The 27,751-nt window shown below is 55.5% G+C and overlaps 1 protein-coding gene across 1 annotated transcript in view; it reads left to right on the top strand.

The window, feature by feature from the left end:
- The window catches only part of CACNA1E (calcium channel, voltage-dependent, R type, alpha 1E subunit), a 171,774-nt gene that overhangs the window by 132,111 nt on the left and 11,912 nt on the right, over positions 1-27,751 (top strand). The window contains exons 20-40 of the mRNA XM_010580622.1: positions 558-655; positions 3,719-3,775; positions 5,060-5,668; positions 5,765-6,039; positions 6,653-6,812; positions 7,358-7,487; positions 8,041-8,100; positions 8,432-8,538; positions 12,546-12,557; positions 14,550-14,646; positions 15,790-15,950; positions 16,397-16,534; positions 17,115-17,316; positions 17,514-17,678; positions 18,108-18,218; positions 19,240-19,323; positions 19,409-19,534; positions 19,727-19,792; positions 21,764-21,855; positions 22,304-22,469; positions 22,650-22,777. Coding sequence (XP_010578924.1) covers positions 558-655; positions 3,719-3,775; positions 5,060-5,668; positions 5,765-6,039; positions 6,653-6,812; positions 7,358-7,487; positions 8,041-8,100; positions 8,432-8,538; positions 12,546-12,557; positions 14,550-14,646; positions 15,790-15,950; positions 16,397-16,534; positions 17,115-17,316; positions 17,514-17,678; positions 18,108-18,218; positions 19,240-19,323; positions 19,409-19,534; positions 19,727-19,792; positions 21,764-21,855; positions 22,304-22,469; positions 22,650-22,777 — 3,044 coding nt within the window. The remainder of the gene's footprint in view (positions 1-557; positions 656-3,718; positions 3,776-5,059; positions 5,669-5,764; positions 6,040-6,652; positions 6,813-7,357; positions 7,488-8,040; positions 8,101-8,431; positions 8,539-12,545; positions 12,558-14,549; positions 14,647-15,789; positions 15,951-16,396; positions 16,535-17,114; positions 17,317-17,513; positions 17,679-18,107; positions 18,219-19,239; positions 19,324-19,408; positions 19,535-19,726; positions 19,793-21,763; positions 21,856-22,303; positions 22,470-22,649; positions 22,778-27,751) is intronic.

Genomic DNA, 27,751 nt, shown 5'->3' with positions numbered 1-27,751 from the left:
CAGGGGCTGCAGGCTGCCGCTGGGGTGAGAGGGGTGGGAGAGCCCCGTGGCATATCAGCAGCATCAATTAAGGGAGCGCTGAGTTTTTGAAAAGGCTGAATGCACGCTAATGACTCCTAATGACATTTTTTGCTCTGGAGACACAACCATACTCATTAAAGCAATACGGTCTCTGCTGGGGTCATTCATGGATGCCTTGCCTCCCACTCCATCGGGGGGATGCCTGTCTCGCCCCTGTGGCTGTGAAGAAGGGAAGGCTGAGCTGGTCTACGCCGTCTGGGGCTGTTCTAGCGTGCACAGCCCGGCTCTTGCCTGGAGTGGGCTGGGTTCACTTATTTCAGTAGTGCTGACGCCTTCAGTAAGATCTGGCGTAGTGGGGAAGTTGCGTCCCCATAGCACAAGGAAAATAAAGACTGTCTCTGGAAATACAGGTCCCCCTTTCTCCCACACGCCTTGGCACCCAAGATACCCCCACATATCCTTCACTCCTTCTGATGGCTGCACCTTCCCTTGAAACCCCAGCATCCCACTAAGCAACTCCCCTTTTTCCTCCACAGGATGAGCAGGAGGAAGAGGAGGCCTTTAACCAGAAGCACGCCCTTCAGAAAGCCAAAGAAGTCAGCCCCATGTCTGCCCCAAACATGCCTGCTATCGAGTGAGTGACCCCCACCACCACTACCCCGGTGCCCCCCCCCTGAGCCCAGTAGGGCTTCTTAGCAGGGTGGATGGAGAGCTGAAACAGAGCCTGGCACAGCTGGTTATGGGGCTGCCACAAGAAAAAGAGGTCCCTCCCTCTCCGGGTGTCTTTCTGAGGATGGACAGAGATCTAGAAGCGTGCTCCCCCTGAGCAGCAGTGCCTTCGGAGAGGTGCCGGAGCAGGGATCAGGTCACCCCGCAGGACCTGGGGTGGCCCACCTCTGCCCCAAGCAGCAGCTTCAGTGCTTGGGCATGGCAGAAATACACTAAAAGAGGCTTTCTGCCCCAAAAGTACAGCTCAAACGCTGCAGGCTGCTGCTAGGGGTGGGGAAGGAGGCTGGGGAGGAGGAAGGTATTTCTTGAGGAGGGGTGATATTTGTTCCCGGGGAGTGTTTCTTCATGGCAGAGCTGCGGGAGAGCAGCCAGGGCTGGGGGAGAAGGGATCAGCAGTGTCACAAATCTCCCCCGGGTTCCTTCCCTGGTAGCGAATGCAGTTATGAGAGATGGAGCAGGCTTGCAAAAACACATTTGATTGTACAGAAATTTGATTTGGGCAAGAAAAAAAGCCCCAAGCCACATAATCCCCTGGCATGGTGTTAAGGAGCCTTGTGTCTGCGTTTCAGCAGAAGAAAATTCTGTTTTTTCCTTTCTAGACGCCTTTTTTCCCTTTATTTTGCGGCATCATATGGTCTAAATCACATAAAACTTTCAAAGTCAACATTGGAACGAGGCGTTTTGATTTGTTTCCCAAAACAGTACATTTCAGTATGGCTGAAAGGATTTTTTTTTTCTTTTTTTTTTATAGAATCCCTTCCCAGGGAATTTTAGGTTTCATTATGCTTTGAAACCCAGCCAAGCTCATACACAGCAGAATCTCTTGCAGATTTGCCGAGAGAAACCGCTGTCTTCCGGGGGGCCCTGGTCTGGGGGGGGGGGGGGTTGGAGGCAGCATTAGGAATGGCCCCCTCCCTGGCTTGGCAGCAGTGGGATGCGACGGTCCCCCATCCTGCATGCGTCACCCGTAGTTTTAGGGGCAGCAGGAGCTGGGACTACTTATAAGCCCTGCCTGGTCTCCCAGCAGCTGCAGATATCGCCCTGGTTTGGGGGTGATGGGATGTTTGTAATAAATCTGTGCCTGGCCAAGTACTGGCGGGGGGGGGGCTTATGGGAGAGATGGTAGAGTCTGTGTGTTGTGACCATCTCTGGCTACCAGTGGGAATATGTTGGACAAAGCAAGGGAATAGAGGGATTTAGGCTGCAGAAGAGGCTGGAGGATGGACAGATAGGAGAGAGGAAGAGCGGCAGATGGACTATATCAGGGCACTAAAGGATTTGCCCACGCTGCACATCCCTGCTAGAGTTTTCTAGCCATTGTCAGATATAGCTGGTTAGGAAAACAGATCTCTTTAACCTTTGGTTGTTGTTGTAGCGGCATTGAAATGGGAAGGTATTGATATTCTCAGATCTTTTTTCCAGCTCCTCCCCCTCATCGGGATGGATAGTGTCAGGGGCAGGGAAGAGAGTGTGATGCCATGGGGGCAACCATCTGCAGCATCAGGTCTGATGTGCTTTTGGTGGTGCTGCATCGATGCCAGCAGGTGGGGAGGGATGGTGGGGACATCACAGTAAGGGACAAGCCAGAGCAGAGCCGGTACCGAAGGGCTGTTGGAAACTCAGAGCGGTGAAGCCGAGCTGGTCTCAGTGTTTGGGTGTGCGCAGACACAGATGGCTTCATTTCTATGTGGGTACTCAGCGCAGGCAGGTTTGGTACACGCGTTCCTGCCTGCAGAGAGGTCCGGTGGTGCTCGGGGATGAGTGCTCCCACGTGGCCAGGTTGGTGTGGGCGGCTGCGGTGCCGGTCGGAGTATTGTATTTGTACATGGGTGCCGTTGGTGCAGATGGCTCAGAGCTGTTTGACGAGTGGGTGGCCAGATGGACGCATGCGGATGCTGTCATGTGTTGGTGCCTAACGTGGTGCGTGGATGCGTTTGAAGGCTCGGCCACTTGCTGCAGGGATGGCGGCGGGCGCCTGCAACTTACTCTCTGCCTTGAGCGTGGCACCGGGCTATTCCCGTGCATGTGGCCATAAGGAGGCCGTAATGAGGCAATCACCAGCGTGACTCACCCAGGGGGCTGAGGGTATTGGTGCACTCGCAGGATGGCAGTGAGATGCACCCTGTCTCACCGGTGTGAGTTCTGTGTGCACATCAGTGCTCGGTCCCGTGCGGCTGAAGTATATTTGCTTGCATGTCCTGCACACACACATGGCAATTGGAAAGAGCAAACCCTGTAAATCACTGCATGCACATTTGCATATGCTCGTGGCTGTTTGCTTGGAGCTGTGCGTATCTGAATCTTTTCTGTGCTGATACAAAGGATAAAGCCTTGAATCCCCCCAGCTGCCTGAAGTCGGTGGGGGTGAAGGGCACTGACAGCCCTGTTAAGCTTCTCTGTGTCAGGGCTGCTAAGATGACAGGGGGTCTGTGGCATCTCAGCCCTGGGCTTTGCCTTGCTTTTGCTGGGGAGCTTCACGTTCCCCTCTGTGGTCTCAGGGCAGCATCTACCCATGGCGACGGCTCTGAGCAGCTTGGGGCTGGCCTGACGCATCGCTTCCTCTTTCAAATTGCCACGTGTTGTTCGGGAGAAGTGAATTTGGAGCAGTTTGAAAGAGCTGTTAAATATCCAAGGAGGTACCGGGGCCTCTGAGGGGCTGCAGCCTGCACTGCTCTCCCCGTGCTGCTGCTGCACGGCTGGTCACCGCAGGGAAGACTCCGTGGCCCCCCCTGAAAAGAATCGCAGCGCGTGAGTGTGAGTGCAGGCAGCCTTGCAGGCAGCTTGTTGCCGGTGTGCAAGCACATACTTGCAAGGGGGTTCACCGCTGGCTGCTGCACTCCGGCATCCCGGCAGCCGATAGGCAAAGAGCTGCCGGCTGCCCGGGGTGGGGGGCCACCTCTCTGTATTGCCCACACGAGTCAAAAGAGGGGTGAAGGGGGGATTGAACCCATTTGTTTTTCCTCCCCAGAAGAGACAGGCGAAGGAGACACCACATGTCGATGTGGGAGCCACGCAGCAGCCACCTGTATGTGGGCCGTGGGGTCGCGTGTCGTCTGTGGCTCCTGTGCTTTCTGTGCGTCCGTGGGGCCGGGGCGCACACCGGTCCCCTCCGACCTCCTCGGCTGGAGGCGGGGGGTCGTGTGTGTGTGTGTGCGTGCGTGCCTGTATTCAGTGTGCTCCTTTGCACCCCTGTGTGCGTGCCTTTGTGGATTTGTGCGTGCAGTCGTGGTTTTGTGTGCGCCCAACCTCCTCGTGCGTGTGCCGTGCCGTGCAGTACGTGTGTGTTGGTGCGTGCCGTTGTCTGTGGATGTGCAGTCGCGTGTGCTCGGGGGGGGTGAGCAGTGTATGTATATGTGTGTGCTCGTGGGTGTTTCTGTGTGCCTAGGTGTGTTGGGAAGGGCACATCTGTTTTCTCCAGGGTGTTTGTGTGCGTGTTTATGGCACTGCAAAGGTTTCATGGTATAGCCTAGTCCTCCCTAGAGCAGACCTGCAGGAACATAGAGAAGCCCAGTACAGCTCCTTCCCCTGCAGACAACTGAAACCAGTGCTCCCCTACCCTTGGGGCAGTCTTCCTGCCTGGGACGTGCTGGGTGAGAGGCTGTCCCGGCCGAGCGTAGCTAAGCACAGGGAGGGAGGGGACCTCCTGCGCCTGGTGACGTTCTCCATTGCAAATGTCTCGGAGGGCCATCTCTCATTGAGAAAGGCAGGTCTTGGACCTGGCATCTTTTCCCCTCTTACTCACTGTCCCCATCCCATCAGGACTGCCACCCTTGCCATCAAGCTGTCTCTGGCATCAGAGTCCCCGACACTGTCATTTGTACTGTTAGGGCAGTGCCGCTCCGAAAAGGAGCCCAGCTCCAAGAGGCTGGCGATGCAAAGGCATGCCCAGTACAAGGAGGGATCCCCGGCTGCAGTGAGAGGGCATTGCCCATATTTAAGAAGGTGTCCCCAGGCAATCAGGCAAGAGGAAAGTGGTCACCACCTGGCTGGGATAGGGCAAGGTAGGGTGCTGGCTGCTCCCAGCAAGCTGGCCATGCTGCCCAAAAGCGTCAGGGCAGCTGTGAGGCTGCTGGGGCTGGTCCTCCATTAGCCTGATGCCTTCTGAAGGGGCAGAAGTACAGTCTCAGCCCCATTTCCAGCCCCTACCAGCACCAGAGGGATGCCAGAGGGCTGGGAACGAAGCAGGAGCCCAGCCCGTAGCCCTGGGGATGGCATTTCCTTCTCCCTGGGATTCCAAAATTAAACTGAGGGTGGGTGCTTCACCGGGGGGGCAGCCGAGATGCCGACCCCTTGCTGTCCCCCGTTGCAGGCGGGAGCGTCGCCGGCGGCACCACATGTCGGTGTGGGAGCAGCGCACCAGCCAGCTGCGCCGGCACATGCAGATGTCCAGCCAGGAGGGCATCAACAAGGAAGAACCGGCCCTCATCAACCCCCATGCCAGCATCTTCCGCAGGAAGAAACAGGGGGACGGCGTCGCCCTGGAGAAATGCACCGAGGAGCAGGGCGGCAAGGGCGAGCGGCCGCCGGCCGAGGGACCCGAGCAGCCGGCCCCAGGAGCCAACCCCGGTGGTGGTGAGGACAGGAGGAGCCCCTCGCCCCGGGTCAAGCGAGACAAGGAGTCGTGGCACCAGAAATCGTGCCACGGGAACTGTGAGCCGGGTGAGCAGGATGGGGCAGGAGGCAGCATCGAGGATAGGGCCAGGATGAGGCAGAGCCAGCGGCGCAGCCGGCACCGCAGAGCCCGGATGGAGGGGAAGGAGCCAGCCGGTGCCCTGGGGAGCCGCTCAGCCAGCCAGGAGATGGGTCTTGAGGAGGCCAGCCCCACAGAGGGGGCGCAGGATGGGGACCGGTGCGGGGATGCGGCCGCAGCAGAGGCACTGATTCAGGGGGAGCCGGAGGCGAGCGGGGAGCCTGTCAGGTTGGTACCTGGGGAGGGCATCTTACAGTTCTCGCAGCTCCTCGTCCTGTCCCCTTAGCTTCTCGCACCTCTTTTTCTCCCACATCCCTCCTGCAGGACGAACGGGGTCCCTGCCGGCGATGCCGAGCTGGTTGGGACCGCTGAGGAGGGGAGCCCCCCACAAGCAGTACCCGAGGCTCCCCGGGGGAAGACGGGCAGCCTGACGGAGCAGGACTGTAGCAGCCTGGACACCAGTGAGCAAGCGCTGCTGGAGGCCAGCCGCACCGTCAGCCGGAGCGAGCCCGACCTCTCCTCCATCACCCCCAACACCGAGAAGGCCACGGAGAGCACCACCATCATGATCGATGTCCACGACTCCGCTGTGGTACAGAGTGAGGACCTGTCTCTCTTTCCTGAGCCCCTCTCCTGGCCTTCAGGGACCCTGTGGGGATGGAAAGCTGCTTGCACGGCTTTTCCTATCCACGTCCATCAGCTGGGGAGGCTTTCCTTGCTGCTCCTTATAGCACCTCCCTCCAGCACCCCAGTTTTGCAGGGAAACCTGAATGCAATGCTGATGTGCCACCATCCCCTGGGGAGCTTCTCCCTTTCTCACCTCCTTCCCACCCGCCCCTTCGCCTGATCCCTCCTTCTCCCTTCCTCTCCGCTTGGGCAAAACACTCGCATCCCTTGTTTTTCCTAACACATCCACAGCCCCCGCCCAGCTCGCTGCTGCTCAAACCCCTTAACAGCATCCTCGCTGTCAAGGTGAGCTGCTCTAAATGGAGTTATTAATTAAACAGCACCGCGAAAGCTGGCCTTGTTAAAACTCCTTTCGTCTGCTTCATCCTGGCAGCTCATGTCTTTTCTTCCCTTCTGGTTCCCTTCCCCATAACGGCACAGGGGTGCAAAGCAGAAACCAGGGGGGTTGCACGTGCTCGGGTGTCAGGGACACCCCAGGGTGCTGTTTGTCTGCAAGGCCGGGCAAAGGCTCTCGCTTTCCTGCAGTTAGCAACAAGACAGATGGTGAAGCCAGCCCCTTAAAGGAGGCTGAGACCAAAGAGGATGAGGCGGAGATGGAGAAGAAGAAGAGGAAGAAGGAGAAAAGCGAGACGGGAAAAGCGATGGTGCCGCACAGCTCCATGTTCATCTTCAGCACCACCAACCCGTGAGACATTTTTTGGACTGTAGGAGCCTTGGGTTGGGGAGGGCTGCAAGGGGAAGGACCCTAGCCATGACTGAAGACAGGGATCCCCTTGGGAAGGGGGCTGAATATCTCCCAAACGGCCTGGATAACCAGCCACGGTGTTCCCCAAGCCCTGGCAGTGCTCTCTGTGTGTGCCAGCCACACTCATGGTTTTTTGTCCCAACTGCTGATTGCTAGCTGTGATTTTTATTCAATGCTTGTTACATTTTTCTGCAGTTTTCTGCTCCCCTGTAGCTCTTGCCCAGCTCCAGCAGCCTGGAAGAATAAACACCCCAGTTTCTGAGGGACTCTCCCTGGCTGGCTGTGGTGTGTCTGGGGGGCTGCAATGGCCAAGCAAAGGGGTCAGCAAGCCCAAACCACCCTTGGGCTCCCTTGTTTTGCTCCCCAGACTTTGCTGCCCATCTTTCTGCTCTGGAAGCTGATGTCGTGGGGTGGGTTTTGCACGTGGGCCATGCCTGGGGCATGCCAGGGGCTCACAGGATGGGGTGCGGGCTGTCTCCCTGCAGGGTGCGGAGGGCTTGCCACTACATCGTGAACCTGCGCTACTTCGAGATGTGCATCCTCCTGGTGATCGCTGCCAGCAGCATCGCCCTCGCGGCGGAGGATCCCGTCCTCACCAACTCCGACCGCAACAAAGTGATTGCAAACCTCCCCTGCTCCCCCCATCCCGCAGGCAGAGGTCTTGTAGGATTTTAGCTTCTGTGGTGGGGCACATGTGGAACACGGATCAGGGCAGCCAGTGACAGTGCTTGCTCCGCGCTGTGGGGTCTGACTTCTTCAACATCACCTTCCTTTATAAAACCTGGAAATCCCTATTAGCCTCCCACATGCAGGGTTTAGAGCCTGGGGAGCAGACTAGGGTGCCTTGTCAATAGTAAAGTAGCTTAAACTGGGGAGATGCTGATGCGCACAGGGACTGGTGTGGGGGAGCATGATTCTGGTTCACAGCATGATTTCAGAGCCACTTGCACCATGCGTGGGAAATGTTTCTCTCCTGCCTTTGCAGGCTGGGTTTATGGCTGTCCTGAACTCTTAGGGAACAGGCTGGGTTTGGGGCAAGCAAACCAACCCTCTGTCTGCACCTGAGCCAGGCGAGCCCTGGTACGGGGTGGTAATGGGGTCTGGGTGGGCACCAGCGAGCCCATTTGCTTGGCAGTGGCTGCAGAGCACCCGTGCCCTCTCTCTGCAGGTCTTGAGGTATTTCGACTACGTCTTCACTGGCGTCTTCACCTTTGAGATGGTTATCAAGGTAAGAGGCCTTGCGGGCTGGCTGCTCTGGGGATGCTCTGTCCCACGGTGTCCTTGCAGTGGGTGGGAAATAGCTCAGTTTTTTCGATTCTGGTCCTAAATTTGGATGATGGAGACTTTAAAGCCTGGTTCTTAGTGCTGGGAGTCGAGAGTGCTCAGCACCACTTTTATCAGTCTCCAGGCTCCCAAAAGATGTAACTGGGGCGCAGGGACAGGTCTGCTGCTCCCCAGCGATGTCTCTGTCCCCAGCATATCCCACCTGCAGCTGCTTCCACTTGATGTCCAAGCTGCTCATTCCCTTCCTGTTTTTTCTCACCATTTCCCCCCTGCAGATGATTGATCAGGGCTTGATCCTGCAGGACGGCTCCTACTTCCGAGACCTCTGGAACATCCTGGATTTCATCGTGGTGGTGGGAGCGCTGGTGGCTTTTGCCTTGGCGTAAGTGGCCGTCATTATTATCAGCTCCCTGCCTTCCCTTGGCTGGGGTGGGAGGAGGATGCAATTGTGTGTTACGGCTACTAGACCCTGATATTTTTTTTTTATTTCTCTACACCCTTCTGCTCTGTTTCTGGGATGGCTCCTGGCAGCGGTGTGTGGCTGCTCCAGAGATGTATTTCTCCTTGTTTGTCAAATGCTGGTGAGCAAGCAGGCAGGGGGCAAGGCAAAGAAAGCTGGAGATGCTAGGAAGAGGTTGGTGGTGAAGGTGGACTTGAAAGAGGGCAGAAGGGGCTGTTAGAGAGGGGAAAAAGACCCAAGGGTGGCAGAGCTGGAGTTACACACCTGCAACGCATCCAGGGGCTCACAGAGACAGCAAAAGCAGCAGCCTGCCAGGTGGAGCTGCTCTGCAAACATGTTTGTGCTGGAAGTGGTATCCCTGGCCGGTGGCTTTTCCCCTGCTCCAAGGGGGAGCGTTGCCCCAGAGCCCTGCAGGAATGGGGACGTGGCCAGTAGGGTTTGTGCCCACATCTTCTGCAGCAACACACTGAGGGCAGGGTGCTGCGTGCTTGCTCTGCAGCATGTTCCTGCTGAGCGTTGCCTTGCGGTTGGGCTCTGGTACCGAGCTTGTGGCACCTGCAAGTGGGTCCTCCTCCACAGAGTGACTTGATGTCTGTGGTGCCCGTGCCATGGAGGGGAGAAGCATCCAGGGATGACTTTCATGCTGCTCTGCCCTCCTCTGTGCTGGGGCAGGTAGTGCGGTGTGAGCACGAGGAGGCATGCACTGGCACCCAGAGAGCGGGCAAGGGGCACCCTCTGGTCCCTGGGGCCGTGATGGCCTGTCGGTGCCCAAGGAGGGAGAAGAGAGGAGATGCTGTGGGTTTGTCACACTGTTGTTCTCTCTTTGTGCCTTTGACACTGGCAGTGGTGGTGTTAGTGCTGGTGAGAGGGGAGGGCCTGGCAGCCGCGCAGACTGGAGCCCTCTCCCTGTCCACAGCCCAGGTACTGTGCAAGGCTCTTGCAGTGGCTGGGTCCAAGCCCCAAGGTCGCTTGATGGATTACAGCCCATAATCCGTTCCTCCCATCTAATCCCTGGCTGGGCAGCAGCTCCTTCCCCTTGCTCTCACCCATTGGCACCCTCCCCAGCCGGTTGCTTTTGCCTTCCTCACCCTCCTCACCCCTGTCCTCACCCGGTGCTTTCAGCTGCTGCTCTCTCCTTGGGAAGAGCATGGGAGAATTCAGTTTGCTCGGAGCAGGGATGAACCAGCTCCTGGGCAGGGCCGGGGGCTGACTGCCGACCCTGGCATGGGGAAGGGGTGTAGGGCAGATCCACTGGCTCCGAACCCCCAGAAGGCCACTCAGGCCACCATGAGGATGGATCAAGCATCTCTGGGGTCTGCCTGATCCCCCTCTCTGCCAGGGCAGCCCCTCAGAGCATGTCTGGGGGGGGGTCAAGGGCATCAGCAGCCTGAAGATGTGCTGGATGGTTTGAGGGGCTTTAGGGGAGGACAGGGGAGCCTTTTCCTTCCAAGACATCTTTCATCAAGACTTTTTGATGGCTGAAGGACCATAGCTTGATGGCTCAGCCTGCTCCTGGGTGGGCAGGTGTCCTCACTGCCGCTGACAGTACCAGAATCGGTGGTGGGCCCCCACCCTGCAAAGGTGACACAGTTCCTGGAGCTGGCAGGGTCCCTGCCTGCCAGCACTGAGCACATGGGGAAGATGCTGTGCCCCATCCAACACCTTCTGCCACCTGCCTACTTCCACCCAGCCTCCCGAGGGAAGGACGGGTCCCTTTGGGCACAGGGCAGCTGAATTCTCAAGGGTGAGCACCCCCATTGGCTGTGGCACTGAACCCCCTCTCATGGAGAGGGCTGTTGCATCTCCACATATGTTTGCAGCAAGCATCTACGTTGCCTGCCCACTCTGGTAGCCGTAGCTGAATAGATACTGAGTTGCTTGTATTGTGGATGATGGCTCTATAACGTAAACCTGCAGGATTGTCCTTCTCCCCCACGTGTGACAGTGGCTCCTGCTAGAGGAGATGATCTCATGGCTTTGGGGATGAGAAGAACAAAGGAACCACAGCAATTTCTAATGGGTTTATACATTATAAAGCATTTATAAGAACACCTGCCTCTCCCCTCAGCAGCCTGTCGCCGCTGTGGCCCCAGGAGCCGCAGGACATTTGCCGGCTATATATATCCCAACCTGCCGCCCTCCCTCCCTCCCTCCTGGTCTTGAGAGGAAAACTCTGGTGGTGATGTCTGAATCCCTCTCCTTTTCACCTCCCTCCATGAGCTCTTTGATGTGGGGCTGGGGGGGATGTGTCCTCCCTCTCCCTTGCCTCGCCTCCACGGTGCTGGATGGGCAAAGCGACGCCCATGGAGCGGCTGCAGCAATTACATGGCTGAGAGCGGCTGGTGACCAGGTCCAGCACTTCCCGGTTGAAGAAGTGCTGGGACATGCCATGCTATTTGGGTTTTCTGCCCCTTTTGCCTCCCCTCTGCGGTTTAGTTTTCCTGCGGGCATCCTGGGTAGCTGTGGGCACAACAGGAGGTCCCTGAGCTGGTCCAGCAGTGCCACCATCATCTGCTGGCTGTCAGTGCCATATCAAAATCACCAATGAGCAAGTGTCCATTCATAAAGCCGTGTCGCCGTGTGCCGTTGTAGCTTGTCCATTGCCCCCTCAGAGCCTATACATCCTGAGTGAGAAGTCATCTTGGCTCATCCATAGCTCTCCATGTGGAAAGCGAATACGTCAATCCAAATGCAGCCTAAATAAAAAGCCCACTATAAAACCGTAAATCTCCAAAGAGTTCAAATTAAATTAGCTGAAATAACGAGAACCGTAACTAAAGACCCTGCTCGCTTTTGCCTTCCATGGCACCCTCCAAGGAGGCATTACGCAGAGGATCGGCGCTCACTTGCAGCTTTGCGGAGCTGCCAAGAGGCAGTGATGCCTATGCCTGTGCGCTTGCAGCAGCGGGAAATGCTGAGCGGTGGAAGGGTTGGTGGAAAGGTTGAGTGGTCAGTGTGTAGCCCTCATCATCTCACCTGGTGAGCAAGGGCAGAAGTTTCTCCACCCCGAGGTACCCAGCAGAGGTGCCTCTTTGCTGAGCAGCATCTCCTCGTGCTCATCAGCACCAGTGTCTGGAAGCAAGAGGGACCCTTACACACTGCAAAATAACCTGGTGTGAGGCTGGTTAGGATGGAGGTCTGGTATCCCATCACAGAAGTGCTACAGAGTTAAACTATCACCTTTTCAACACACCTTCTACCTGTCTCACTAACATGCAGCCAGAGTCTGGGGTTATTTTTATGGTTTTTATGAAATGTTTTACTTTGTAGGCCTTGCCCCAGCACTGAGTGCTCTGCGTGCACATGGCAGGGACTCAGCCCAAGCAAGGATGGAGGTTTGGTTTGGAGCTAGGGACCTTGTAGACCACCTCGGCTTGTCTGAGAGTGTGTTCTGCTGGGTTGCAGGAAATTCCGTGCTGCAGCTCAGGCTCTTAATCAGTGGATTTCTTGATGGAGGTGATTTAGCAGAGTTAGCCTGTTTGGATGGGAACTACTGGGGCTTTGCAGGTAGGTTCCCTTGGAGGCACCAAAGGCAGGTTGGGGCTGAGCCTCGAGGTCCCTCCCCGATTCCTGGCCAAGGAGGACCATGTGCCCACCCACTGTCACCCACTGTCCTGCTCTCTGTGGGTTCTTCTTGCAGCAGAGGTTTCACTATGCACCCACCCTCCCAAAACCTCCAGCAGGGAGGGCAGGGGCTCGTGGCTCGCTGGATGAGTCTCTCCCTGGAGATAAGCCCATCCTGGAGGACACCACATGATCTACTCCTCGTGCCTTTCAACCCAGGCGTGGGGTGATGGAGAGCTGCCCGAGAGGCTGCAGTCGTCCCCGTGCAGCTGCCCTGATGCTTTTCTTACCTTCTTCCTTTCTTCTTTCTTTTTCCCTCTCTCTGTTGGTGCGGTTTGGTGGCTGCTGGGCTGGATCGCCGACAGGAATGCTTTGGGGTAACTATGCCGTTCGGGTTGCTGCGGGGTGCCGCCCTGGGGAGCACAAGGGGGACAGGTGCAGGCGAGTGTCCGTCTGTCTGACGCCTGTGCTGACCCTTAGCTGCGTTTGCAGAGACTGGAGTGTGCTGCTCTGCATGTACCCCTGCATTGCCCCAGGATGCATTAAAGGTGGTGTGCTCTGGGAAAGTGCAGAAGGGATTTTCTTTGCAAGCAATGCAATTCCTTGCCTTCAAAGGAGGGTGCTTTCATTGCAGCTATCAGTGTCTGTGCAGTACTCTGAGAGAGCGTGAAGCACACCCAAGGGAGCAGGGCAAAGCTGTGTCTGCTGCAGAGCTGAAGGCTCTGCCCCGGTGGGAGCTTTGCCTGCACTGAAGAGCTGTAGGGACTACAGCCCTGACATCCTCCGAGGGCATGGGATGTGGTTCATGCCAAGCTCAGGGGCCTGAGGAGAGCTCAGCCTCGGCCGTAGACACAGCAAGACCAGGCTTTTCTCCTGGTGTTATCCAGACCTACATCCATATCTGTGTTAGAACCCAAGAAAATCCACAGGAGGTTTCTTGAGGACTGAAGAGGTCCCTCCTCAGCAGATGTAAACCATTGCAGTTGAGTTGCCCTGGTGGCAGCTGGCACCACTGCCCTAAATCCTCATCCCAGCCCCGAGTCGGATGTCCCAGCTGCTTACCCAGGCCCTGACACTGAGCAAAACAGGAGATGGGAGGTGCAAAGCGAGTCCTGGGGCTATTTGTACAGTTGCTCCCATGCATTTGTGGGGCTGTGCTCCTAGGGAGGACTATTAATTAGTGGTTTTGTTTACTTCTTTTAATGATTAAGCTCATTATTGTGCTACCTGTTGCATTAATCCTTGCAAAGGAGCTGTGTAATTTGGAGAGTCTGTTGTTGTAAGTCAGTTCCTTGACATTTTTTGATGGTGCCTGGTGGATACAAACTGTGCCACCTTCACCAGGACCTCTCTGCTCCATCCTGGGTTCCAGCATGGCTTTAATTAAAAGACAAGAAAAAGACCCTGGTATTGTGGTTGGGATTAATCACCACATTCAAGAAATGAGGGTCACGTGGGGTCTTAGTGCTGCTTTTCTAAATAATCCTAATAGTAAGCTCTGCCCTCCCTCAGCTGAATTGGGCTGGAGGCAAGTGCAGTTCTGATCTGGAGAGAGAAGAGAGGGCTGAGATTTTCTGAGATGGAAGACCAGGCTGACCAAGTTAGGTAGCACTGATAGAATAAGGCAGAAAGTTGTAAGAGACAGCATTTGTGCAGAGAAACCAAGCGTAGAGCATGTGCTTCCCTAGGTGAAAGTGAGGACCATGAATCTTGAGTTTAAACCAGGATGGAAAACCTTTGGTGAGAGACCTGCATGTAGACCTCATTGACTGCATCTCCCTCATTTTTTTGTGAATTCCTTGCAGCCAGTAGCAATGGAAGAAAACAATTTGCAATGGTCATGGCCTTTTGCAAGCCCCATCTGCAAATGGCACATGCCTGCACTAGGGAAGCGAACCTCCATGGCCCCGTTGAGCAGCGTGCCTTTGGGACACGACGGAGGGCAGCGTGCCACAGCACCCTTCGGGCAGCTGCCCTTGCTTGGGCAGAGCATTGCGTCGTCTGCCCCAGCCCTGGCATGTTGCTGCTTTCCACAACGAGGGGATGTGTTAAGCTTGCTGCTCCCCAGTGAAGGGGAAAGGTGCTAATCCCAAGGAGGAGAGGATTGGTTCATTTTTCATCTCTGCCAGCTGTAGGCACGTGTGTTGGAGGAGACTCGTTTAGGCGGGCTGAGCGCTCAGCAGTCACACATTTGTGAGTGCTGGCCCCCACGATGGCATGTGGCCCTCCTGTTCCCATCCTCACGCATGCTGGGGGGGGGAGGGGTGTTGTCAGCTGTTGAAAACCCCTGAGCATCCAGCCCCGGGTCTGCAAGGTTATTGTCTCTCCGTTTCATTTTTGGGTACGTGTGCCTCCCTCCAACACGGTAGGACCAACAAGGGCCGGGATATCAAGACCATCAAGTCTCTCCGTGTGCTACGGGTCTTGAGGCCTCTGAAAACCATCAAGCGACTGCCCAAGCTGAAGGTAATGATCCCCATCTCCTGCCTTACACCTGTCTCCTCCAGCATGGACCAGTGGGTGCAAGGACCACGTGCATTGATTTGCTCGTGAGCAATGAACAAGTAGTTTTAGGAGCCCTGTTTTCAAACACAATGCCAAACAAGATGCTTCGTATCTGGAGGTGCAGTGAGTTATTAAAAGCAAGCCTGGATCTCTGCAAGGTGTCACAGTTAGTTCCTCTGCCAGGGAAGGCAGGGCTGGAGTGGACACGAGGCAGCAAAGCCCAGATGCTCTCCTGATAAAATAGGCTGCCCTGGCTTTGGAAGACCTCAAATCTCTTTCCAAAGTTCATTACCTTGCCCACTAGAGCAGCTTGCAAACAACTCGGGATTTTGTGTGCTGTGCTGTCATGGTGTTGCACCGGAGGGGGATTTCCCATCTGAATAGAGGGATTATTTATGCAGCGCAGGTAGGATTATGGATTTCCCTGCCTTAGCTGATGGGGTATAGAGCCAGAAAGGAGTAAGAGACCAAGGAAGCCCTGAGTTTTTTTCACAAGGTGATATTTGGCTGATGGATGAGGCCCAGGGTGGCACCCCAGAGACATGAATTTTAAAGCCAGCTGTTCCTCCCAATCAGTGGATGGATTCAGCCCGTGTCAGCTCATTTCTGGACACCTCTGTCTTCAGCATGAAGCAGGGATAAGGACATTCCTCTCTTTTTTAAAGTGCTGTGAGAACTAGGGCTGAGAGCACAGCCCAGCCTAGGGAGGTGCTGCTATTGCAGGCAGAAGTATTCGCTCTGCCTTGTTATCTGGGGTGATGTGAAACAAAGTGTTTACTAATTGGTCTTGAGTGCTGCTAATTACATCATCGGGGCTGTCCCCTGTCTGCTGCCCTGGTTGCAGAGAACATTGGAGGATATAAATATCCATCCCTGCTGCTGTCTCAGGGGCTGCTTGGTGTCCGTGTGTGTGCTGGGGGGGTACTCCAGGTGTTAAACTCACTCATAAAATAGCCCTTTGCCTGGGAGAAGGCCCAGCTCTTTTCTCCTTTCCACCCCAGGAGTGGGAAATGTCTTTCCCTATGGTAGTCTTGAGGAAGGCTTTGGTCCTGCCCTTTGCCAAGGCTGTCGGTTCCCCAAGGTGAGCTATGCCCTCTCCTTCAGGCCGTCTTTGATTGCGTGGTGACTTCCCTCAAGAATGTCTTCAACATCCTCATTGTCTACAAGCTCTTCATGTTCATCTTTGCTGTCATTGCTGTCCAGCTCTTCAAGGGGAAGTTTTTCTACTGCACTGACAGCTCTAAGGACACAGAGAAGGACTGCATGTAGGTGCCCGGTTCAGTAGGTCCGATGCTGCTGACACTTCTGGCAAAGGCAGGGTGCTGGGTGGTGTCATCTTTGGGTTCCCAGTTAAGTCCTTGGTCATGACTCACTCTTGGCTGTAGTCTCTTGGGGTGGACGGCATGGGCTGAGTCCTGTCCCCATTGCTGTGTCAGCACTGTGCATCTTTGCATGGGGTGCGGGATGCAGAGCCCTGCATTTTGCTCCTGTTCTCTTTCCTCCTTCTCTCTTACCTTTTGCTTTCCCCTTCTCTCCCTCCTCCCAGTTGTTACCCAGCTTCTCCCTATTTCTCCCTCCAGCACTGCAGGAGGAGAGGTGCTCCCCGCCACCACACACACACGCTGCCCCCAGGGTTTAAAACCACTGTCCCATGGTCTGGCAGTGAAAAAAAAAGGTCACTGCTGTCTCCTGCTGTCTCTCAACCTTGCAGAGGGAACTACGTGGACCACGAGAAGAACAAGATGGAAGTGAAGTGCCGGGAATGGAAACGCCATGAGTTTCACTACGACAATATCATCTGGGCTTTGCTCACCCTGTTCACAGTCTCCACTGGCGAGGGTTGGCCCCAGTGAGTATTCTGCTCCATCCATCCCCCTTGAATTAGGGTGGGCATGTCCCCATTGGGGTGGTTGGGTTAATAACTGGCTACAGCCAGGCAGAGCTGAGAGAGAAACTGCTGGGTAGGGAGGAGGAGGGGAAGGACAAGAAATTCTGTCAGAACAAAAGAGGTTTAGCCCCCATATGATGCTGGGACCGTGGCTGGGGTTAGCTTCTTCCTTAGGGAGTGAATGATGGATAATCCCTTCTCCTGTGTGGCCTTGAGGCATATCTTAGCTCAAGTTTAGAGATGACCATAGGACTAGCCCTTTGTTCATGCTCATGTGAGCTTGGGCAATTTTTTCTCTGTATGTGGAGCACTGGAAAATGTATTTTCCATCAGGGCGCAGGCAAAGCACCGTAAAACAAGCTGTGGCAACTTAGAAGGGTTGTCCTTGTAAAGCAGATTAAGACAGAGGTTTATCTTATCATTGTTACACCTGTGGACAGACAGAGCTGGCTGTACAAAGTGGGTCCCTTGAGAAGTGCTGTGTGGTGGCAGTCCTGATGGGCATATCTCTGGTTGCTTTTCTTCACCTGTCTGCCCACAGGGTGCTGCAGCATTCGGTGGATGTGACGGAGGAGGACCGCGGGCCCAGCCGCAGCAACCGCATGGAGATGTCCATTTTTTATGTTGTCTATTTTGTGGTCTTCCCTTTCTTCTTCGTCAACATTTTTGTGGCTCTCATCATCATTACGTTCCAAGAGCAAGGAGACAAAATGATGGAGGAGTGCAGTCTGGAGAAGAATGAGGTACAGTCTGGGGAGGGGGAAAGAGGACATTTCCATGGGTTTTCTGCAGTTTGGGAGCTAGGAGCAACCTAGATGTTGAAAAGGTGTAAGAAACCTGTGAGCCACCTGCCTGCCCACCCCATGAAGGAAAGAAGTGTGGCAGCCACCGTCCCCCACATTACCATCGGCCAGGATCTGATGCACTTGTTTTATTCCAGAGAGCCTGTATTGACTTTGCCATCAGCGCCAAACCCCTCACACGGTACATGCCCCAGAACCGGCACACCTTCCAGTACCGGGTCTGGCACTTTGTGGTCTCCCCATCCTTCGAGTACACCATCATGGCCATGATAGCGTTGAACACCGTGGTGCTGATGATGAAGGTGAGCCGGTCAGAGTGAGCCTGTCCTGCTTGGGGCAGTGGGGAGAAGGAGATCGGTCAGGATGGGACCAGGGGGTATTTTGGTTGTTTCTAGGAGATGCTTTGAGACAGAGTCTGAGCATGTATTCCCTTGGCATAGTTGCTTGAAACACCACATGCCCCAAACTGGAGGTGAGATCTTCCCTAAACAAATTGGCCTAAACAATCTGAACCTCTTAACTACTGCAGAAAGATCTGGATTTACTCTGTGCTTCCTTCTTAGAAGGAGTGACAGCTGTCCTGGGAGAGGGGTGGAGAGGGAAAGGGGGAGATGGTCTTGAGGCACCTAGGGCAAGGAACATGGACCATCGCAAGTCTTCCTGGGGACATTCATCAGCCAAGAGTCTGGCAGGCCCCCTCCTGGCTAGCAATATCTTTCTCTGTCCATCAGTACTACTCTGCTCCATACACTTACGAACTGGCCCTGAAGTACCTGAACATCGCGTTCACCATGGTGTTCTCCTTGGAGTGCGTCCTCAAGATCATCGCTTTTGGCTTCCTGGTGAGTGACTGCTCCTGTTCTTGACGAAGGTGTTAATTTGGATGTTGGCAGCACACAAATCACAGAGGGAACGTGTTAATAATGTGAGGTTGTTGCTATTTATTTCGGGTCCCAGCCTGAGAGCTGCTTTTAGATTGGAATCTCTCCTTTGGTTCTCATTAAACTTCCCACTGCTGTATGCTGGTGGTGGAAGCCATACTGTTCCTTTACTTTTTGCCATGTTTCTACGGTACTCTGGTGCTTCGACCATGTAAGGGCTGTGCTGCCGCTCCACTAAAGCCAACTGCTGCTGCAATCATGCTGGTGGCTGCAGTCCCTTGTCCCTGGGAGCCATGAGATGCTAGTGCATTGCTGTCCTTGGGCTGTAGCAGTCGGACCAGACCTGACCAGCGGTGAGACCTCGCTGCCTAATTCACAGTCCTCAAGTCCCCAGCTGCTCATTTAAGATTTGAAGCCACGGATTGCCTTTTCTTCAGCTACTCTTTGCTGCTTATAAGCAACTGCCAGATTTGCTCTTTTATAGTTTCTTTCCTGTTTCTAACCCAAACTGGGAGATGAGGTCCACTAGCAGGAGGGTTTCTAGCCACCCTTCCCACTCCCAGTGGCACCAGCCATGGTCAAGTCCGGTCTTGCAGCAGCTGCTGCACAAACAGCCGGGGCTGAGGTGGGTCCGGGTGCCCACAAAGAGGAGGGCAAAGCAGCCTCATGGGTGTGAGGGTCGGCATGATGAGCTGTTGTAGCCTGACCAGGGCTGCCTGTGGCCACTTCTCCTGCTCCTGTTCACCAGGGTGGCCTGTTGGATGCATGAGTCATCTCCCAGGAGAAGCTGCTCACTGCAGACACGCTTACGTCTGTCACCGTCTCAGACGCAGGACGGTGCTCCTGACCGTGGCTGCATACAAATGGGCGGCAAGGTCTCTGCTGCCACCATCCATGAGCAGCCTTGGCCCGTGGCCCAGTGCCCTTCAGACCTGCCATCCCTGAGCTCAGTTCCATGTTCCCTCTCTCCTTGCTTTTGCAGAATTATTTCCGGGACACCTGGAACATCTTTGACTTCATCACCGTCATTGGCAGCATTACGGAGATCATCCTGACGGACACCAAGGTGAAGCAGGGGCTGGGAGCAGCGGGACGTACCGCTGCGGGGTGGGGGGCTCCCGCCTCCCTCTGACCTTCTCATCTCCTCCCAGCTGGTGAACACCAGCAGCTTCAACATGAGCTTCCTGAAGCTCTTCCGGGCTGCTCGGCTCATCAAGCTGCTGCGCCAGGGTTACACCATCCGCATCCTGCTCTGGACGTTCGTGCAGTCCTTCAAGGTAAGACACATGCGCCCTGGTCTCCTCCCAGGCCACGGTGCTGGGGTGCTGCTCCCAAATGCAGGCTGTTCCCAAGGTCTTGCTGCTTGCAGGAGAGACGGATCGGCACAGCTTACCTGATCGCTGTGCTTTTTGTACTCCTCTGGAGCTGGACCTGTGCTAAATGAGATGACTCATCTGCTTCTCTTGCAGGCCCTCCCCTACGTCTGCCTCTTGATCGCCATGCTTTTCTTCATCTACGCGATCATTGGGATGCAGGTGAGCACAGACATCTCCATGTGCATCCCTCTGGTGTGGACAGGCTGGACCAGCACGTCCTCAGCATTATGCACAGCAGCCAGCCTTGTGCCTGCCTGTCATTGCTTCACTCCGTCACGGTGTTCCAGAAGGTCCCGAGGGTGGAACAGCTTGTTTGGCAGCTGCAGAGCCGCATGTCCTGGGGGGCCTGCCACGGGCTTGTCCAGTCAAGCTCCACAACTGCCTTCCCAACTTGTGCCCTTAGAGATGTGGCCGTGGGGACTCAGTTGGGCATCCTGTGTGGCAGCCACTTTCAAATCGTCACCCCTTCATTTAGAAATTACACCCTATCTCCAAATCCCTAGCAGTCCCCAGAGACTGATTTCATGCCTGAGGGACCTGGTGAGCAGCCTTCTGCCTTCCCAATCCAAATGGCTGGATCACAGCGGTGATCCAGCCCACCGTCCACCTTGTCCCTCTGCAGAGGGTTTATGTTATAGTCGTGCTGCTGATGGTCTGCTTGGGCTCTCGTACTTAGGAACCTGCAATGACCTACCAGATGGTGGGAGGTCTGCAGAGCATGGGAAAAGTGAGCTTTCCAGGCTCCAGCTGGTAAATAAGAAGCACGTGAGCTAACACCCTCAGCTCCACATGTGCCGCAGGGCTGGCTCGGTTCTGCGATGACTAAATCCCACGCTGAAGATCTGACAAAGCATCTTCGACGATGAATGCTTGGGATCTGGAGCTGCCCAATGAGCGAGCTGCCACAGTACCCTATGCCGTTGCCTGACGTGTGCCACCAGGACAGGCAGATTTTGGGGAGGCAGCAGGCAGTGCAGTGGCCCCCCAGTCGGGCTGCTTGGCAGCGCTCGTGTTTAGTCTCTTCCACCCCCTCTCTCCCTCCCCGAGAGTCCTGTGGCTGGTTTTGGCCGCTCTGTCCTACACACCTCAGCACCGGCTCCAGGTGTTCTCCACGCTAAACAACCGCCAACTGACTCAGCCCCCCTCCCTGCTGTGTGGTAGTATTTGATTTATTTTATTTTTTTTTTAACACCATTGTGAACAAATCCCCAAGCAGTAAAGTCTGTAGGCGTTATTTGAGCAAAATAGCTGGAGGCAGAAAATATTCTACAATTACACATTCCAAAAAACCTGTACAGGGAAAAAATACTCTGCAGTTAGTGTATTTTTAGGTTCACGGAAAGTGGAATAAATATTCAACAGTAATAACAGCACATTTTTCCTATTCGAGGTACTTTACGAGCATTCATTATGTCCTGCCATGGCCTTGGCTGTGGGTCATTATTAGGATATTGTCCACGTTTGGGGCTTCGTTGCCTCTTTCGGCCCTGGGGACAGTAGTCCCAGGTGTCTGGCTGTCCGTCGTGGATTAGCGGTCGGTCTGTCCCTCCCTCACTGTGCCCTTCCCCACCCTGGTTGTACTGCTGTGCCTGACCTCGGCATCATGGAGCGTTTCTCCACCAAGGGAAAAGCTCCCGGGAGTTTCCAGGAATGTGACCAAGCACCCACCCAGGGTGGTGCGACTTGTCCCTGTGCCTCCAGCATGCTCGGGACCACTGGGTGCCGTGCAGTGCTCGGATGCTGCCCGTACCACAGCAGAGGAATGGATGTGGAGCGGTTGGACTCGGTTGGTCCCAGGTCCTCTGTGCTCCTGTTTCCATGGCAGCTCAGCCTCTCGCAGCCTTTGCTGCCCCCTGCAAATCCTTCCTGAGGAGAGGAGAGTCTCCTTCCCCAATGGCTGCTCAGAGCCAGCTCCTTGCCATGCTGGGGTGCTTTTTCATGGGGGATTGCACAGAGAGGGGGGACGTCAGCTGCTTTGGGGGCTGGCTGCGCTGAGAGTGAGGGACCTCGGGCAAGATCGGTCCCTGCGGCACAGGGGTTTGTGCCTGTGAGCCGAGGTGAACATGCAGCCACTTCCCCAACCACTGAGCTCTTCCCTGAATAACTGAGACTTTTTTCTCCCTCCCATAGGTTTTTGGCAATATCAAACTAGATGAGGAAAGCCACATTAATCGGCACAACAACTTCCGCAGCTTCCTGGGTTCCCTCATGCTCCTCTTCAGGTAAGTAACCATAAAAAACGCCTTTGGCAGCGTTTTTGGTTGCAGGCATGCCAGGAACCAGGCTGGGCAGGTTCTCGCCACAGGCTTTTGGTGGAGGTCAGGTTTTGGCGCTAGAGAGCAGCTGGGCAACACATGGCCACAAGAGCTCAGGAACCCCCTTTTTTCCCCCACCTTGACCCCAAAAGGACATCTGTCTCCCAGCTCTTTGGACCAGCTGTCTGGGGGAAGTTGGCCCCATGTGCCAAGAGCTACACCCTGGCATGGCTGCACTTGTGTGGGTCCAGCCTGGTCGCTGCTCACCCAGTGTCTTGCTCCTCTGCATGCTGGAGATGTGCTTAATTTGGGTAGGGGGTTGCACAGCTTCTTGTGAGGTTTCTCCTGGGGGCATCCTAGCCCGGCTCCATCCCGTGCAACCACGAGCTGCTGAGTGTGGCTGTGTTGGGCGCAGGAGTGCCACTGGAGAGGCATGGCAGGAGATCATGCTGTCCTGCCTGGAGGGCAAAGGCTGTGAGCCGGACACTACAGCGACGTCCGGGCAGAATGAGAACGAGCGCTGTGGCACTGACCTGGCCTACGTTTACTTCGTTTCCTTCATCTTCTTCTGCTCTTTCTTGGTGAGTTCCTCCTCCCTGAGAGACCTGGGCATCCCTCCCATCAGTCCCCCCAACCTGTACCCCTGCCATAGGGTCATCAGCCATCTTCCCACGACTACCCTTCCTTCTCTCTCTCCCTTCCCTTCTCTGCTCTCTTTCCCTCTACTTTCCTTTCTCTCTGCCTTTTTCCCTTTCATTTAGATGCTCAACCTGTTCGTGGCAGTCATCATGGACAATTTTGAATACCTGACTCGGGATTCCTCCATCCTGGGACCTCACCATCTAGATGAGTTTGTCCGGATCTGGGCAGAGTATGACAGAGCAGCGTGGTATGTAGCCAGCTCCTTCTCTCCTGAGCAACCTCTCAGAGCTGGTTTTAAACAGGCGTCTCTCTGTTCTGCTATTGAAAACCAGCTGCAATGCCAGGACAGTCAAGGACGGGCTGCTCTCGCTTGCAGTCGTTACAAGGGCAGCAGCTGGTTCCTACAGAGCCTGGTGGCACAGGCATCTTAGGTGATGTTCACGGTTTGCCATGGTGTTTATCCTGAGTCCTGGACGTTCCTGCTCTTCCTCTCCTTCCCGGCCAGTGGGCAGGTCTCTCTCAGCCTCCTTCCCTGTCCCCATGCACCAGCTGGGTGCCTCTGCCCTGAGACAGGCTCTGTCGCCTGGTCCCCAGCACCCACAGCTCCCTGTCAGAGCAGGGCTGAGCATGGCTTGTTCCCAGCAATGGGGAGATGCTGGGGATCTGCTGGGCTTCTGCCAAGTCACATATGGTGGGTCTTAATGGGTTTGGGGAATTATGTTCTTACGCTGGCCAGCCTGCTCACCCCTCTAGAGACGGGAGGACTTTGTTTCCTGCACTCATGCCCTTGCTGATGAGGACCCCAGTGAACAGGGCGCCCATTTCCAGGCAGCAGCCTGTTCCCAGCAATGGGATGGGTTCAAAGCGGTCGTGCATACCCTGGGTGGCCGGGCTTTGGCTCTGCTCCTGCTGCTGCTGCTGCAGAGGACTTGTTCTCTGCCACTCCTCCCAGAATGGTCTGGAGCATCCCTAGGGCAGTGTGGAGCCCTCAGCAGCTCTGGGAGCATGTTTGCCTTCCACTCAGGCCCAGCACCGCGAGGGTGCCTTGTGTGGCCCCTTCCTCCTCCCCCAGCCCAGCGACAGCCTCTTTGGAGCCACGACCCACCACCGCTGTGCCTGGGAGTGTGGGTGATCTTAGCTTGAGAGCCCTTGGCAGCCACACATGCTCCCTTTGGAGAGAGTTTGCGTCCACTGCTAATGTCCTGCCCCTCAAGAGACCAGCTCTAGCCAAGATTTTTTTTTTATGCCTAATATCATCAGCTCCTGGCATAAGTTCCTCCACCATTTCTGTCCAACCCTGTGCAGCTCAGTGCTGGCCAGGTTCCTCCCCACGTGGCCTCCTCCAGCACTCTTGCTGCTGTGCAAGGTCCCCGTGGGCAGGTGGGTTTGCTTGTTAGTGGGCAACTGTGCCTTGTGCAAGGGGGAGAGGTCAGTACGGTGAGTAGATATCCTGATGGACAACTAGAGAAGGGAGAGGAGGCGAGAGCAGTGAAACATCCAGCTGCTTGGTGTGGGGCTTCTCACCCATGGCTTTTGGGAAGGATTTCTTCACACCAGGCACTTCATTCACTCTTGCCCCCCCGTGTTGGTGGCCTGGGACAGTCACTGAAAAAGCATGCCTGAACTGTCCTATCAATGCCATGTACCCCTCTGATTTCTGAGCAAGCCATGCTCTTTCATCATGATATGTAGCCAGTGGTTAGGGGACATGCGCAGGAGCCGGTGGTGCTGGGCCTGTGGGGGCAGTCCCAGCCCCTGTTGCTGGGTGAGGAATGGGTGAGTACATCTGAACGGGTCCCACCACCTGAGTAGGACAGCAGTTCTGCATCCTGACACCGGGACCATCACGTGAAGGTCTCGTGGGGAGACCGCCCAGCAGCGGGGGGGGCTTGGGGATGGGTTTTGCCAAGATGGTTGGGTTAGCTCTGGACAGCGATGGAGAGGGGATGGGAGAAGAGCAAGGAGAAACCAGAGGCAAAAGCACCGGGTAGGATGGTAACGCTGTTCTTTGCCTCCTCGCGTGGTTTCCCTCCAGGCTTGTCTAAGGATGCCCAGGAGGCTGCAGCATGCTGCACCTCAGCACTTCCACCCCACACGGTCCTGCTTCCCAAAGGGCTCTGGTCTGGAGCGGAGTGGGGAGCTCAGCATCTGATGGCCCCTGCACCCTCTCCTGCCAGCTCTCCGCCTCAACTGCTTTGTTATTTCAGCCGGTGCAGGAGGGATATGGGCCGTATCCTGTGATGACTGCACCCTGGTCTGGGGAGATGTGCTTCTGTGGGCGAGAAGGGGTGTGTGTGTGGGAGGGTTTGCTTCTAATAATGTGTACCCTTGGCAGAGCATGGTCTGGTGGTCAGAGCACAAGACTGGACCGCAAAAGACCTAGGTGCTAGTGCCACAGCCACCAGTCACCAGCTGGTCACATTATCTCTCCCCGTCTCAGGTTCCCCAGATATTGGAGATACAAGTGACTCGGCTGCCAACCTCTCTGGGACCTTGTGAGGACCAGAGAGTTGGCCATGTGAGGGCAGGCTCTCTGGTGGTGTGATGGGTCACAACTCCATCAAAAGGGCTCGTGGTGGCTAGAACCCAACCAAGCTGCAGGCTCACCCCATCTGAAATTCCAGCCCTCTCCCACCAGGCATAGGCGGCCAGGGGCACGATGAGGAAGGGTGATGGGGTGGTGTTCACTGCCAAAACTGTCCTTCTCCAGCGTCAAGATGGGTCAGTGTGAGGAGGTATGAGCTGACTTATGGTGGAGAAGGCAGTAGCTGATGCTCACAGCTTTCCCCTCTCTGGGTCTGACAGAGCCAGAAGAAGAGCTGTGCACCCCCAGGGCTCTTGCCCCACAGATGGTCCCAGCATCCTCTGGTTAAGCTCTCCATCCTCCCCTCCACCCTCTCAGTGTCCTATTAACCCACCTGTGCTTCCTTTGCAGCGGCAGGATCTCGTATAAGGATATGTACAAATTAGTACGGGTGATCTCGCCTCCTCTGGGCCTAGGAGAGAACTGCCCCTACAGGGTGGCGTGCAAGGTTTGCCTCCCAGTCCTCCGCCACAACCTGGCCACGGGACGCACCATCCACCCCTCCTTCCCCTCGCTCCACCGCCACCGCGCCTCCCGAGGGAACCCTGACGTTGCTTTCCTTCGAGTTTAAAGAGGTCCGCGGCCTCCCAGAGCCAGCAGCTGTCCCCCTCGAGGGGAGGCATGAGTGGGGCCAGGGAGGGGGCTCAGAGCCTCCTGGGGTGGGTTTCAACAAATTGCGTCCCCCAGCCAGCCCCCTGCCCCAGCTCCATTGGTGCAGAGAGCCCCTGAAGAGTGCTGGGCCAAATACCACCATCCCTGCGTGGGTTCTCAGAGTGCCCTCACGTGGGAGCAGGAGTTTTTTGGGGGGCTTAGGTGTGGTTTGCTCCTGGGGAGGGAAGGGGGGAGCAAAGGCAGGAGGATACTGGGGGCTTTGCTGTTGTTTTGGAGAGTGAGGACTGAGGGGAGGCCAGGGTGACCCCTCTTCCTGGGCGACGCTGTGCTGTACCCAAGAGACTCTTCCTCAACTGTGGCACTTGGAGGACACATGGCCATGTCTCTGGGGAGCAGGACTCTTGCTAGTCTTGCCCTTAGCTTGCTGGACCTGTTTGGGAGGTGGTGGCACCTGGGCACATCTCTGGAGCTCAACAGCTCCTTTCCTTCCGCTTGAGCCAAGGTCCCGGCTGCTGACCGTGAGTCCATGGCAGCGATTTGGCCTCCTTGTGTCTCTCTGACTTGCACGGGGGTTTTTTAATTTTATTTTGGGTTGACAGTTGAGCAAAATCGTGCACCTGCTGCCTTCTCCGAGGTGCCATGATGCCTATGTCTGTGTCCATGGCATGGAAGGATGAACCACAGAACTTGCTCTTCCCTCTGCATCCCTCACAGCATCTGAGGAGATGTATGAGGGAAGCTCAGATGCCCCCAGTCCTTGATCTTGGTTCTGCAGAGGAAGAGGGTTCCTTGGTGCAGCATGGTGTAGCTACCACATCCTTCTCGCCACGTCAGAGATACTTCTTCCAGCCAGCATCCCTGGAACGGGTCTGTCACCCTCCACAGCTGGTTGTGGGGATGATGCACACATTTGAAATCTTGAAGTAGACCACCAGCAGTAAAGCAGAGGAAGCAAGACAAGGCCTGGATGCTCAGTCATCTCATTTATGAAGAGGTATTTAGGGATAGGAGATTTCTTGCAAGAATCTCAGATGGCTCATCTGTTCAAGGAGGGGCTCCTTGCAGTCTTTCCACTCTTCTCTGTTGCATGCCTAGCAAAGGATGGCAGCTTTGCTGAGGACACTTGCTCAGGTCCCTGCAGACAGAAGACACCTTCAGGAGGAATTTCTAGCCTTTCTCGATTGATGTCAGGGCTTCACTGGCAAATGCTGCTCTCCTAAGCTGGATCACCCAGTGCTCAGAAGGGTACCTGTAATGCTTCCTGGGAAGAGGGAGCTCTGCAGCAGTCTGGGCTTTATGCTGACTCTGTGGGATGGACACAGCAGTGAAGATGGATAAACGTGAGGAGAGGTGGAGGCAGAGTGAGACCAGCTTCTGTTGTCATGTGAGGGAGAACATTCCCATCTCTTCCCTGTGTTACCTCACTCTCCTCCTCCCTGTGCATGGGGTATTTCAAGGACATGAGAGATTTTCAGGGATTCCTACTGCCCTGGAACAATTCCCAAAAGGCAACTGATGAAGAAAGAAAACCCACGTGGTCATTGCATCTTGCCACCATGGTCCAGATCCCAAAATGCCAATCCAACTTGCTCACCTTTCAGTTTGGTGAGCCTGCCCTGCACATCACAGTGCACAGGTTCAGCTTCCTGGACCCCACACCCCTATCCTGCCAGGCAATGCCACAACGATGACTTGCAGAAACAAACACCAACATGTTTATGGAGCGGTGGACAGCCTGCTCTAGAAAAGCTGGTGCTTGGGCAAATTCGGGATGCTGCACAGGGGTGCAGCATGGTACGGAAGCATACCTGCTAGGCCATCCACAGGGGGACTAACAAAAGGGCATTCATGCAGGAAGACTTCACGTGGAAGTCCAGCAAGCTCTGCCCTTATGCTGGGGAGAGCAGGTCTTGTAATCATATCTTGCTGGGACTGCATCCTGGCAGCCAGCTCCACTCCTTGGGGCTATCTCTGCCTTTCTTCAACACATCTGCTTCTGGCAGTCATGCAAAAGTGAGCCAAGGA

This window comes from Haliaeetus leucocephalus, unplaced genomic scaffold, assembly GCF_000737465.1.
Source record: "Haliaeetus leucocephalus isolate CR32 unplaced genomic scaffold, Haliaeetus_leucocephalus-4.0 Scaffold730, whole genome shotgun sequence".
Taxonomy (NCBI): domain Eukaryota; kingdom Metazoa; phylum Chordata; class Aves; order Accipitriformes; family Accipitridae; genus Haliaeetus; species Haliaeetus leucocephalus.
The sequence above is the reverse complement of the archived record's forward strand: the minus strand, read 5'-3'. Positions and strand labels throughout refer to the sequence as shown.